The 14274-nt window shown below is 46.7% G+C and overlaps 1 protein-coding gene across 1 annotated transcript; it reads left to right on the top strand.

Annotated features, from left to right (window-relative positions):
- The first annotated feature begins 11815 nt into the window (after positions 1 to 11815).
- Sowahd (sosondowah ankyrin repeat domain family member D) lies at positions 11816 to 13905 on the top strand. The gene has a single exon (XM_005319368.5). The coding sequence runs from the start codon at positions 12367 to 12369 to the stop codon at positions 13345 to 13347; it is 981 nt and encodes a 326-aa protein (XP_005319425.1). The 5' UTR covers positions 11816 to 12366; the 3' UTR covers positions 13348 to 13905.
- The last annotated feature ends 369 nt before the right edge of the window (positions 13906 to 14274 follow it).

Below are 14274 nucleotides of genomic sequence, written 5' to 3'. Positions count from 1 at the left end.
TACATTTCATTTATCCATTCATGGATACTGATATTGTCATGTCATGATGGACATTTTCTCTGAATCTAATGCAATCTCAGGAGAACAGAATTCTATTGCTAAAACAGAATTCCTGAGACTGGATGATTGATAAAGAATAAAGGTTTACTTTGTCTCATGGTTCTGGAGGCTAGGAATTCCAAGCACATGATGAGGGCCTCATGCTGCTTCAGTTCATGGCAGAAAGTAAAAGGCAAGAGATACATGCAAAAGAGAAAAACAAGGGGTAGCCTTGCTTTATAACAACCCACTCTCAAAGCAACTCATGCAATCTCAGAAGAACAAGAGCTCATGCTGGGCACGGTGGCGCATGACTGTAATCCCAGCGGTTCAGGAGGCTGAGGCAGGAGGATTGTGAATTCAAAGCCAGCCTCAGCTGCCGAAGTCTGGCTTGGCACAAATCAGGAGCCACTTGTCAAAAAGAAACTAACTTTATTTTTAGAACTACAAACGCCAAACAAAACAGCTCCAGGGAAAAACCCTCAGAGCCCAACTGCCACCACCGGCTTCCACAAGCCTCTCTCTCCCACACCAGCCTTTTCCTCCCACAATCCTCCTCCTCTTGAGGCCGATTGGCTGGGTTGCGTGGGCAGAGCCAAAGAAGTCACCCAATGAGCAGCTCCGTGGAGGAGCCAATCAGCTAGATGTTGCTGGGGCAGCTGTGAGCCAATCATCAGCTGGCAGTCTGAAGGGCAGGGAAACAGCCCAATGAACATCACCGCAGAGGAGCCAATCAGCTAGATGTTGCTGGGGCAGTCTGAAGCTTGCTGGCAGCTGGAAGTTTGCTGGGGCCCCTTTGGCTGTGGCTCTCAACATCTCCCCCTCTCTGTTTAAACAACAAGCATGTGGCTTATGGACCGTGCCTGCCTTAGGTTGTCCAATACATATGGTCCTTACCCGTCTTCAGATGAGCTGACCTCAGGGCGTCAGCCTCCTGTCTTAGGTTGGTACCATTGTAATTGGATCTTACCCGTCATTGACTACCGGTCCAGTACAGCCACACCTGTTTGTTGTTTAAACAGAGAGGGGGAGATGTTGAGAGCCACAGCCAAAGGGGCCCCAGCAAACTTCCAGCTGCCAGCAAGCTTCAGACTGCCCCAGCAACATCTAGCTGATTGGCTCCTCTGCGGTGATGTTCATTGGGCTGTTTCCCTGCCCTTCAGACTGCCAGCTGATGATTGGCTCACAGCTGCCCCAGCAACATCTAGCTGATTGGCTCCTCCACGGAGCTGCTCATTGGGTGACTTCTTTGGCTCTGCCCACGCAACCCAGCCAATCGGCCTCAAGAGGAGGAGGATTGTGGGAGGAAAAGGCTGGTGTGGGAGAGAGAGGCTTGTGGAAGCCGGTGGTGGCAGTTGGGCTCTGAGGGTTTTTCCCTGGAGCTGTTTTGTTTGGCGTTTGTAGTTCTAAAAATAAAGTTAGTTTCTTTTTGACAAGTGGCTCCTGATTTGTGCCAAGCCAGACTTCGGCATTTGGTGGCTCGCACGGGGAGCAACTGAGGGTAAGTAAACTGCTCGCCCCTGAGGGCAGGGCGAGAGGATGGGGAGCCATTCTAAGATTCCTCTTTTGTTTTGCTTCATTTTTGTTTTAACTTGCCTGTCCCTGGAGATGAGTGAGAGGGAAGAAAAACCACTCACATCTGAGGAAAAACTATTTGCGTTTGAGGAACAGATAGGGAGAAAGGACGGATGCATATGTCAGGAGGATAGAAAGGCTGTTATAATGATTTTGTGTGGTTCCCTTTTTATTGGATTCTGTCTCGGTTTTGTTTGGCGTCATCTTGTTGGGTTGTATTATAGTAGAAATACGGGATCAGCAATTAGTAAAAAACAAACCGAAAGAGTGTTAAGTAAATTGTTAGAGGAAGGAAGCTTCCCAGTAAAACCAAGAGCAGTCAGGGCATACGTTGATGTAATACAAGAATATAGCCCATGGCTTTTTAAGGAGGAGTTGTTAGATATATCACAATGGAACCATCATGGTGAAGATTTAAAAAGAATAGAAAAGAACAACCCAGGGACTCTGCCAGTTGGCACATTGTCATTGTGGACCTTGGTATCTAGTTTGCTTAGTCCAAAGCCTTCAGTTCAGACAGAGGTAGAGGAAGAAGAAGACATATTGATTCAAGTAGAAGAGGAAGTCTCTCAAGTTAGTCAGACAGAGGAAAAGATTCAAGTAAAAGCTCGAGCTAGTCAGAAAGAGGAAAAGATTCAAGTAAAAGAGAAGGTCTTTCGAGATAGTGAGACAGAGGAAGGAAGTTTAGAGCAGAAAAATCTATCAGGGGAAAAGTTAAAACAGGTGACTGCTAATAAGACCCTTTTATTAGAGAGCGTAAGTGTCCAACCAACAGCACCGCCTCTACAGGAGACTGCTACTAACAGCATTCTATCACCAGAGGGCGTAAGTGTTCAACCAACAGCGCCACCTCTACAGGAGACTGCTACTAACAGCACTCTATCACCAGAGGGCATAAGTGTCCAATCAACAGCACCACCTCCATATGCTAAGAGACTCCCAACCCCCGCAGTTGATAGTTTGGATCCTGAGACAGGATCTCAAGTATGCCCTGTATTTGAGGTAGGAGGGCAGCGAACTTACCAGGGTTTAAATTTCAAATCAGTGAAGGAGCTAAAAGAGGCTGTAACAACCTATGGTCCTCAAGCACCCTTCACTGTAAGCTTGGTCGAATCCATTACCAACTTAAGCATGACGCCAGCAGATTGGGCTAGTTTGTGTAAAGCTGTGCTAAATGGAGGACAATACCTGTTATGGAAGGTTGCCAATGAGGAATTTTGCAAGGAGACGGCTAGTCGAAATGCAGCAGCTGGTTATCCTCAGAGAAATCTAGATATGTTGTTAGGAAAGGGACCTTATGAGGATCGGCAGCAACAACTTGCATATGATCCTGGTGTATATTTACAAATTGCTGTAGATGCAGTTAGGGCATGGAAGTCTTTACAAGAACCTGGAGGTTTACAAGGTCAATTATCTAAGATAATACAAGGAGCTAATGAACCTTACGCTGAATTTGTAGATAGGCTTATTCAAACAGCTACCAGAGTTTTTGGGAATACAGAACAAGCAATGCCATTTATAAAACAACTGGCTTATGACCAAGCGAATCGTTGGTGTAGAGATATCATTAGACCATGGAAACATGAAGATTTAAACACATATATTAAATTATGTAGAGACATTAATGAACAAGGGCAAATTGTGGCAGCTGCAGTAAAACAAGCTTTAGATGCCAGAGACATTAATGAACAAGGGCAAATTGTGGCAGCTGCAGTAAAACAGGCTTTAGATGCCAGAGACATTAATGAACAAGGGCAAATTGTGGCAGCTGCAGTAAAACAGGTTTTAGATGCCAGAGACATTAATGAACAAGGGCAAATTGTGGCAGCTGCAGTAAAACAGGCTTTAGATGCCAGGCCAAGAACATGCTACAATTGTCAACAAACAGGACATTTTAAAAGGAATTGCCCCATAGGAGGAGGGTTTAACAAAACTAGGTATCAAACAAGTAGAATACCGGGTATTTGCCCACGATGCCGTAGAGGGAGACATTGGGCTAATGAATGCCGTTCTCAAACCACCATAGAGGGTACTCCATTATATTGGGCTAATGAATACCGTCCTCAAACCACCATAGAGGGTACTCCATTATCAAAAAACGAACAAGGACAAGGTGTTTATCCACAATATCGTGGACAAAGGCATCGGGCTCCGTTGCCAAAAAATGGACAGGGGGCCCCAATGCTCCGGGGCCCCAAACCACAAATATACGGAGCACTGGAAGACCCCAGCAACCCCATCAGGGTAGTGCCCAGCACATCAGATCCCTCATCAGACAAACCAGAGGGAGCGCAGGGTTGGACATCTGCGCCTCCACCAAATCAGTACTAACTCCAGAGATGGGAGTTCAAATCATTCCCACAGGGGTAAAAGGACCTCTTCCCAAAGGAACAGTAGGCTTATTATTGGGACGCAGCTCTTCTACTCTAAAAGGACTTTTGATAAGTCCTGGGGTAATTGATTCCAATTATGAAGGTGAAATAAAAATTATAGCCAGTTCTCCAAAGGGTATATCAGTAATTTCACCAGGAGATAGAATAGCACAGTTACTAATAATACCAAGCCTACATGATAAATTTTCCAGTCATGTTGTAGAAAGAGGTTCCAAGGGATTAGGCTCCACAGGTGTAGATTGGGCTATGCTTTCTTTAAATTTAGATTCTCGCCCCATGCTAAAACTAAATATTCAAGGACATGAATTTAATGGGCTACTGGATACAGGTGCAGATCTTAGCATCATCTCTCGTCAAGAATGGCCAAAACATTGGCCATTACAACAAGCCACTCAATCACTTCGAGGCCTAGGAGTGGCGACTAATCCCGATAGAAGTGCAATGCTATTAGATTGGAAGGATCCTGAAGGATGTGAAGGAACTATACAGCCATATGTATTGGATCATCTTCCCGTAAATTTATGGGGACGAGATGTCTTAGATCAATTAGGTTTGACATTAACAAATAATATCAATCAAAATGCACCCACTATTATGGCTAGACAAGGTTTTAGGAAAGGAAAAAGATTAGAAAGACAAGAACAATGTATAGCAGCACCAATACAAATAGATCAAGGAACAGACAGACATGGGTTGGATTTTCACAAAGGGCCACTGAGACAATAAAAATTACATGGAAATCAGAAAGACCAGTATGGGTTCCTCAGTGGCCCTTGACTAAAGAAAAGACACAAGTAGCCCATGATCTGGTCAAACAACAATTAGCGGAAGGACATATACAACCTTCTGTATCTCCCCATAATACTCCCATTTTTGTCATCAAAAAGAAATCTGGTAAATGGAGATTACTGCAAGATTTAAGAGCCATTAACAATGAAATGGTCATTATGGGACCTGCTCAATCGGGGATTCCTCAATTGTCTGCTTTGCCAAAAACCTGGTATGTTTTAGTTATAGATATTAAAGATTGTTTTTTTTCAATTCCAATTCATCCTGAGGATAGTCCACGTTTTGCATTTACTATCCCTGCACTAAATCATGAAGGTCCTGATCAGAGATATGAATGGAGAGTACTCCCTCAAGGGATGGCTAACAGCCCAACTATGTGTCAAATTTATGTTAACAAAGTAATCCAGCCACTTAGAAATCAAAATCCTGAACTACAAATATTTCATTATATGGATGATGTATTATTAGCACACAAAGCTAAAAACACATTGCTAGAATGTTATGCCACACTTACAAACTTATTAAAAAATTATAATCTAGAGATAGCAATAGATAAAGTACAATTAAATTTTCCAATTAATTATTTAGGAGTTCTATTATCCTCAACCATGGTCCGTCCACCAAAAATTCAAATACGAGTAGATCAACTCAAATCACTTAATGACTTTCAAAAGTTATTAGGAGACATAAATTGGATAAGGCCTTATCTAGGTATTCCAACAGGAGAATTGGGACCTTTATTTGATATCCTAAAAGGGTCCATCAGATCCAAATTCACCCCGAATGTTAACGCCTGAAGCAAGAAAGGCATTAAAAATCATTGAAACATATATGGAAAATATGCATTTGGATAGAATTGATATAAGTTTGCCTTTATTATTTATTGTACTACCAACAAAAAATATTCCTACAGGAGTATTTTGGCAAGAAGGTCCATTATTATGGATACATTTATCTTATTCTCCTAACACTATTCTTACTAGATATCCTGAGGCTGTAGGACAATTAATACTCAAAGGAATAAAAACAGCAAAGGCAGTGTTTGGAATTTCTCCCCATAAAATTATTACTCCATATACTATGAATCAAATTGATGAATTAGCTAATGAGTTAAATACTTGGGCAATAATAATGTGCAAATCTAATGTTTCATTTGATAACCACTTACCATCTAATCCTTTATTGTCTTTTTGGTCATTGCATCCTGTAATTTTTCCAAAAATGACAAGAAAAACACCTATCATGAATGCTCCAAATATATTCACTGATGGGTCAAATAATGGTACAGCAGCAATAGTTACACCTGATCAAACTTTTACATTTTTAGAACTACAAACGCCAAACAAAACAGCTCCAGGGAAAAACCCTCAGAGCCCAACTGCCACCACCGGCTTCCACAAGCCTCTCTCTCCCACACCAGCCTTTTCCTCCCACAATCCTCCTCCTCTTGAGGCCGATTGGCTGGGTTGCGTGGGCAGAGCCAAAGAAGTCACCCAATGAGCAGCTCCGTGGAGGAGCCAATCAGCTAGATGTTGCTGGGGCAGCTGTGAGCCAATCATCAGCTGGCAGTCTGAAGGGCAGGGAAACAGCCCAATGAACATCACCGCAGAGGAGCCAATCAGCTAGATGTTGCTGGGGCAGTCTGAAGCTTGCTGGCAGCTGGAAGTTTGCTGGGGCCCCTTTGGCTGTGGCTCTCAACACTCAGCAACTTAGCAAGACCCTGTCTCTAAAGAATATATAAAAAAGGGATAGGGATATGGTTCAGTGGTTAAGCCCCCCTGGGTTCAATCCCTAGTACCAAAAAACAAAACAAACAAACAAACAAACAAAAAAGAAAATTAACCCAGTCCCTAGAGAAAGGCATTAATCCATTCATGAGGGTTCCACCTTCACGCCTCAGATACCTCCTATTACGCCTCACCTCTTGAATGCCATACCGAGGAAAGGTTCCAACACATGGATTTTTGTAAGACACATTCAAATCATAGCAATGGACATTGGATTGTTTCCCCCTTTTTGTGGTTATTGTGAATAGGGCTGCTGTGAACATTCATGTAGCATAATGTATATTTATTTAATGCTTGGCACAGGACCTCCCAGTCACTAAGTGCTCAGTAAGCACTCATTAGCCAGTGCTCTATTGGGCAATCTGGGACACCAGATGACTGAATGTCAAAAATGGAAGTCTGAAGGCACTGAGGACAACATTCACTGCACAATTTTTTTGAGAGCTGTCTTTGTCCCTTGCACCTATATGCATAAGGCAGCATGAAACGGAGGGTCTGATTTATCACTTTTGAGCCATCTGGCTCTGGGAAAGTCCCTTAATCTCTCACCCTTCATATAAATTGGATATAAATACTGTGGTCTCTACATACCTCACAGGTTCACTCTAGGATCAAAGAGAATTAAAAATGTGAAACAGCTGGGAGTGGTGGTATGTGTTTGTAGCCCCAACAGTGGAGTGGTTGAGAGAAGAGGATGGCTTGAGTTCAGCCTCAGCAACATTGTGAGATCCCACTACACCCCCAATACATGAAAGCACATTGAAAAGCATGAGAGTATTACTCTAAGCCTTACATATTACAGAAGCTGACTAACTCCTCTTATAATAGATAAATAAAATGAGGAACCACTTTGTACAGTTCACTATCTTCTCTCTTTCCAGATTGCTCACATTCTCTCCAACATGACATCTGGGCCTTCAAACCTCAATCCCTGGCACTAGTACCTCCTTCCACGTAGTTAATTAAGGGCCAGGGGTGAGCAGCCTGATTCAGGGTACAAGCCTCCATTCACAGCAAGGAAGGGCCTACCATGCCTCTTTCCTCCCAGGTTGAAACCTGCGTGATCTTTCTGATTTCCTCAATTGCTAATTGGTTAGAGCGCCCTCGTGTGTCTGCACATGATACTACATTTGGCCTTTTCCAGGATGTGGCATTATTTTTTTTAATCATCTTATTTCTATTTTTTATTTGTTTTTATTAGTTATACATGACAGTAGCATGTATTTTGACATCTTATACATACATGGATGATAAATTCTCATTCTTCTGGTTGTACACAATGTAGAATTACATTGGTCATATATTCAATATATTCCATATATTCCACATAGGAATTCTTTTAATCCAAGAATCAATCAAATGTGAAATGGAAAAAAATTTTGATCACACTCAGGGCTCAGGCTTGACCAATGGGTTCTAGTCCATCAGTTTCAGCCTGAGTCTTAGGCAAGTTCCTGATTCCACTCAGCTCTGAAGATTTCTTTCTGTTCCCTGCCCACCTCATCCTCAGTCATTTTGAGAAGCTCTGGTCACATGGTTCACATATGTGTCTAAGTGGTTCTACCACCTTCCACTATTCTGAGTTACCCAGCTCTCAAAGTGATATAATTTTTTTCCTAGTGGTTATATCAGACCTGACTGAAAGACTGAGGAACAAAGTAATTCTGAAGTACTAGGAAAGAATTTGTGAAGTGTCTACTATATGATTTGGTCCATAGTTTAAGGAAAAGGTATTCAATATTAGATCTCCTCTCAAATAGGAACCTCAAGGATGTTCCCTGAAGATTATGAAAACCTGACAGATTTACTTCCCATTTTCCATACATCTTTCTCTTGCGAATTGGGCACTCATGGATTTTTCTGAGTCCATAAACCCACTGGCAAACTCCATTAGCAGACCGGGATACACAAGCCTTTGGCTTTGCCCTAGGGGCAGGTACCTGAGAACTTGCATGTAAATTAAATTTTTTAAGATCAATTATAATTCCCCACTGACTTCCAATAATATTTCTAAACTGCTGTCTCTATCAAGATTGATTTCCGATGTACACTTAACACTTCAGCTTTAAGTTTCTGTGTCTGGGCCATCTCTTTGACTTTGGGAAACCGAACATCAATGAAACATTAAGATCTCTTTTAGTTCTTTTTTTTTTTGCGGGGGGTGGGTACTGGGGACTGAACTCAGGGGCACTCAACCACTGAGCCACATCCCCAGCCCTATTTTGTATTTTATTTAGAGACAGGGTCTCACTCAGTTGCTTAGCACCTCATCTGTGCCGAGGCTGGCTTTGAACCTGTGATCCTCCCGTCTCAGCCTCCAGAGCCGCTGGAATTACAGGCATGCGCCACCATGCTCGGCCAAGATCTCTTTTAGTTCTAATAGTCCAGGATCTGTAAATAAACCCATAAAGGCATTAGAGAGGATGCTACTTGGACAAAACACCAGGTACTACCATCTGCAATGTATATCTAACTTTTTGGGAGGTCATTTCTGCATTCCCCCTGAACCCCTGGTACTGGGGATTAATTCCAGAGGTGCTCTACCACTGAGCTACATCTCCAATCCTTTGAATTTTTTGAGACAGGGCCTCACTAAGTTGTTCAGGCTGGCCTTAAACTTGGGTTCCTCCTGCTTCAGACTCCCAAGTAACTGGGATTATTGGTGTGCAACACCAAATAAATGTCATTTCCAAGATTTTGAAGTGTGTCACTTCACTCCCTTGGAAGATTAGCAGACTGGAGGAGTAGTTCAGTGGTAGAGTACTTGCCTAGCATGTGCAGGTCCCTATGTTTGACACCTAGTACCACACACACACACACAAACACACAATGATGATAATGGGTAGCAGATACTTCAGGTAGCTGGCATCTGAGTTGTAAGTGGGTTCTATTTTCACTCCCTTTATCTCACTCCCTGACATCAAATTCCAGAGCCCCTCTCTATTGCAATAGAGATGGATGCTGGGGTGCTCAGGAACAGTGTATCCAACTGGTATCCTGAGGTAGAAAGTACTTGCTAAGTAAAATGAAATGAGTTTCTAGGGAGGCACTGTGGCTTTGGTCTCAAAAGAGTTAAGCGAGGGCACACGTGTCATGGGGACTGGCTGCCTTTACAGTCTTTGAATTGGAACCAGAGATATTATTAGTGCTGATAGGAAAGGAATTGCCTGCTTAGTGGTGAGGAAAATTAATAGTCCAAGCATTCTTCCGTGCTGCATTCTCCATGTTGGCATTTTGATTTAAAAAAAATATTGCTGCAGCTGTTTGCATATTCTGGAAGTATGTGTGCATGTGTGTGGTTTGGTGTTTACAGTTTTGGGTTTGTGAAGGGGAGTTCCCAGAGCAACGGAAGTAGCTGCTTGTCAGTTAGGGCTCATTTTGAAAATGAAAGCCTGAAAGTTTGGGGCCCATTCTGGGCCTGGTCTCTGAGGAGTCAGCAAAGACCAGGAGGTGGCTTTGGTCAGATAGCCCAAGGAAGAACCCACTTAATCACTATTTTCTAAAAAAATTTTTTAGTTGTTGATGGACCATTAATTTATTCATTTATATATGGTGCTGAGAATCGAATTCAGTGCCTCACAGGTGCTAAGTGCTCTACCACTAACCCACAACCCCAGCCCTAATCACTATTTTTTAAAAAGTTTTATGAATTGACCAAATCTGAGTTGCTTTTAGTATCCTGCAGAGTCAGTTTGAGGCAGGGATATGGGAGTGGGCATGGAGACTCTGGCTGTGGATGCATCTTTCCAACACACACATACACGTACCACATTTTCCCAGACTGTCAAATCATAACAAGGTAAAAATTTCTTACTAGGTGTACAAGGATAATATGATATACTCACCAAAGTTTATAGTTTAATTGACATGTCAGAAGAGCAAGAGGAGAGAAATATAAAACAAGGCCAGCTATGCTGGGTGCCAAAGGAGTAGTTGAAACAGACAGTTGGGGAACAAGAGCATCACTCTGGGCCAGGGTAAACAGAGTCCGCCTGGAGAAGGCAGACACTGAGGCTGACCTTGAAAGACAGAGAACTTCACTAGAGGGAAGCTATGAGGGAGAGAGTTCCTGGTAGAGAAGAGCAAGTAGAAGATCAGCTCAAGTTGGGGCAAACTCATCCATTTGGCTGGAATTTGGGGCTTGCATGGGTGATTTCCAGTTGATAAACCTGGCTTGAATGCCAGTTCCTCTGTGCCAGAACAAAAGCTACTGTGTCACCTAGACTTGCTCTGCCACTTCCTGCTGGGTGACCTTGACTAAGTGGTCTAACCTCTTTGCAAACTGGGGATAGTAATGATATTTAGTTCCTAAGGTCATTAGGAGGATTAAGAGTTACCATATATAAAGCATCTAGCACAGTGTTTGGCACATGGTCAATGTTCAAAATGAATTACAAATGTATAAGCTGTCAGAAAGGTATTTAGAGCCCAGATATTTGAGGATCAAGGAGGAAAGCCTCTGACACCATCATTGGTGCCACTATTAGGCCCAGTTGGAGTGGGCTGCCTTGGTGAGAACTCCCACCCCATCTAGTCTAGACTGCTGGAATAGTCTTCTCGCTTCTTGCCTCTGCCTTTCCCAGAATCATCTTTATAACGCAACCTTAATCATAACTATGCCCTTCCTGGCTCAAGAGCCTTCTATGGACCCCTATTGCTCACAGACTGAACTCCTTACCATGGTAGGGTACAGAAGGCAAGAACTATCATTATTTGGGGGAAGGGAAGAATAAAGAGGAGGCTGGTATTATGAGCAAGATCAGGGTTGGGGTACAATTCCGCGGTATTGGGGAGGGGCGTTAAATATCCTTCTTTTTCAAAAGCCCGAGGCTCTGAATTTGCAGAAATAGTCCCTCGGGAAAGAGCAGGAGGCATCTCTGAAGAGGGTGGGGCGTTCCCGTGGCGCTGGTTAGGATTCACCTGTAGCTGCTTCTTCGAGCCAATCTGAGAGTTAATGAGAGAGGAGTGGGGAAGAAGGCTGAGAGTGGAGCAGGAAGCCGCGGGGCGGCAGGGGAATACCCCTTCTCAGTTCCCTGGAAAGTCTTCTCTGAAGTCTCCGCAGGAATTCTAAGGCAGCGCCCATTTCTACGGAGAGGATCAAGGTCACGTAAAGGCAGGGTAGACGAACCCGAGTCACATGGGGCGACCAGACAGCCTCCCTGAATGCTAGGCGCAGGACAAAGGCGGCTCAGGAACAAAGTTCAGGGAGATTCCTGGAGAGATAAGAGGGAAGGGCGATAGAAGGGGGTGGGAAGCCAGCGCCCTGGAGCTCAAAGATCTCGCTCTCCGAGGCCTTGTCTGGCGGCGAGCTCAGCCCGCCAGGGAGGAGGCGCACTAGAACCTCTCCTCCAGCAGCTGTCGGGATGCTCTGAACTCCGGCTACGAGGGCCGCAGGCTGCCTCCCACCCCGCCCACGCGCCTGCCCTCCGCTGCCCGCGCAGTGCCGGAGGCGGGGCTGCGGAGCTCACCTGGCTGTTTGGGGCGGGGCCGCCTGTGCCCCAGGGATTCGGAGGTGGCTGTTACCCAGGGCGTCGGAGCCCGGGTTGCCTAGAGGACCAGCTGGCCCGCCCACCCCCGGCGCCCCTCACCGCCCACGCGGGGGCCTTTCCGAGCTTACTCCCTCCCTCCTTCCCTCCTCCTCCCCTCCTTTGCTCCCTCCCTCTGAGCCCAATTGCTCAAGCCGCTTCCTTCCCCACCGCCAGCGCCAGTTCCTCTCCCGGTGGGGCCCGGGAAGGGCAACGAACGCTAGACGCCGGAACGGCCGCGGCAGCAGCTGTAAGACCATGGCCCAGCCCCGAGGGGTCGTGAGCCCGGCGCCCAAGGCCTCTCGCACGCGGACCGGGCAGAACCCGAGGGGCGCCCCGCAGCCCCGCCCCTCGAGAGTGGACCTCAGCAGCCTGGACAGGTACCGGGGCAACGCCGCCGTCGCCGCCGCCTCCCGGGAGTCCCCTTCCCACAGCTCGCTGATGCTCTCCGGAGCGGGCTCCGGGCGCAGGCGGGGAGCTCTGCGGGAGCTGCTGGGGTTGCAGGGGGCGGCTCCCGCAGGGTGGCTGTCCGAAGAGCGCACCGAGGAGCCGATCACCGGCGCGCCCGGAGGGCCAAGCGGGCCGAACGGCAGCGGACTGTGCCTGGAACCGCGGGAGCACGCGTGGATTCTGGCGGCCGCCGAGGGCCGTTTTGAGGTGCTTCAGGAACTGCTGGAGGCTGAGCCTGGGCTCCTGTTGCGAGGCGACCCGATCACGGGGTACACCGTGCTGCACTGGCTGGCCAAGCACGGGCGCCACGAGGAGCTCATTCTGGTGCATGATTTCGCCCAGCGCCGGGGACTGCCACTCGACGTGAGCGTCCCGGGCAGCGGCGGCCTGACGCCCCTCCACCTGGCGGCTCTGCAGGGCCACGACATGGTCATCAAAGTGCTGGTGGGCGCCCTGGGCGCTGACCCCACTCGCCGAGACCACAGTGGCCACCGGGCTTGCCACTACCTGCCGTCCAACGCACCCCTGAGGCTGCGTGAGCTGTCGGGAGCGGAGGATTGGGAGACCGCGCGCAGCAGCGAGCGCAGCAACGCCAACAACAACAGCAGCGGCAGCGGTGGCGCTGTGTGGACGCTGAGACGGACCCCCAGCGCAACGAGCGCGACAACCACCGAGACAAAAACGCGAGCCGCGGCTCCTCGGGCCAAAGAGAAGGACACTGCGGGCAGCCGGGTGGCACAAATCCAGGGCCTTTTCCGTCACCTATTCCCCTTCTTCCAAGATCGTTGAGGACGATGGAGACAAGAGTGCTTGGAGGCGCCGCGACGCTATGGGGAGGCCTCTATCCTTGGTTGTCCCAGGTCCCACTGAAGGAGAAGCGCCCCTGTACACAGCGTGGACCTGCAAGGGGCAGACCCCCTCTGGGCCCAACTCAGGTACCTGCCCCAGGTTTGCTGCAGCCACTGGCCAGAGGCACCCAGGGCCTAGGGCAACCCCTAACTGAGAGAGAGCCGAGGACCAAGTGGGCTACCGGACTGATTTAGGAACAAGGAGCGTGGTCCCGTTTGGGAGAGGGAAAGTTAAGCTTTCCAGTAGCCACGCTGGGCAGGCGGAAGCGCTGTTTATTAAGAAACATTCACTAGAAAAATGAGTTAAGATTGCAAACCATTGATGCAGAGGAAAGCCTAACTGCCTGTTTAACTCTGCCATTAATGAATCTCGTTGTGCGGGTAGAGGCGGTCTCTGGCTCTTGAGACTACCCAGGCCTTACTGGTACCTGTTTCAGTGTATCACGGATGACTTCTTAAGCATATTAAAGTGGAATGTTTTTTCCTTTCACATGACAAAGCTGTCCTTTGACTTTGTTTTCCTTTATTAACCACAGTGGATGGGGAGTGCATATGTTTGCAAGGAAGAGGTGGTCAACCCACAGCCACAAGCTACTGATCCAAGGGCAGGCTCTGGGTCTCACTCTCAGAGCATATTGTCAGAGCTGTGCACCAAAGGGACTACCTCTGTCTTGGCTCTGATGAGAAATACAGTCACCTGTGTCCTGAGTTGTCTTCAGGTCTGGCCTGGTGTGCAAGTCTCACCCTAGTGGACTTGTCATGTCTAGATGGTAAAAAGGAAAAGTCTACAAATTTCTGATATTTCATATGAGTCATGTAATTTACTTGACTTGTGCCCTCCAATGAGCCACACCCACTGGCACTATTT

The sequence above is a fragment of the Ictidomys tridecemlineatus genome, chromosome X, assembly GCF_052094955.1.
Source record: "Ictidomys tridecemlineatus isolate mIctTri1 chromosome X, mIctTri1.hap1, whole genome shotgun sequence".
Taxonomy (NCBI): Eukaryota; Metazoa; Chordata; class Mammalia; order Rodentia; family Sciuridae; genus Ictidomys; species Ictidomys tridecemlineatus.
This window is presented reverse-complemented; position numbering and strand designations above follow the sequence as displayed.

Bases quoted from the DNA above. Each gene is read 5' to 3' on its own strand.
- Sowahd (XM_005319368.5), top strand. From the start codon at position 12,367: ATGGCCCAGCCCCGAGGGGTCGTGAGCCCGGCGCCCAAGGCCTCTCGC.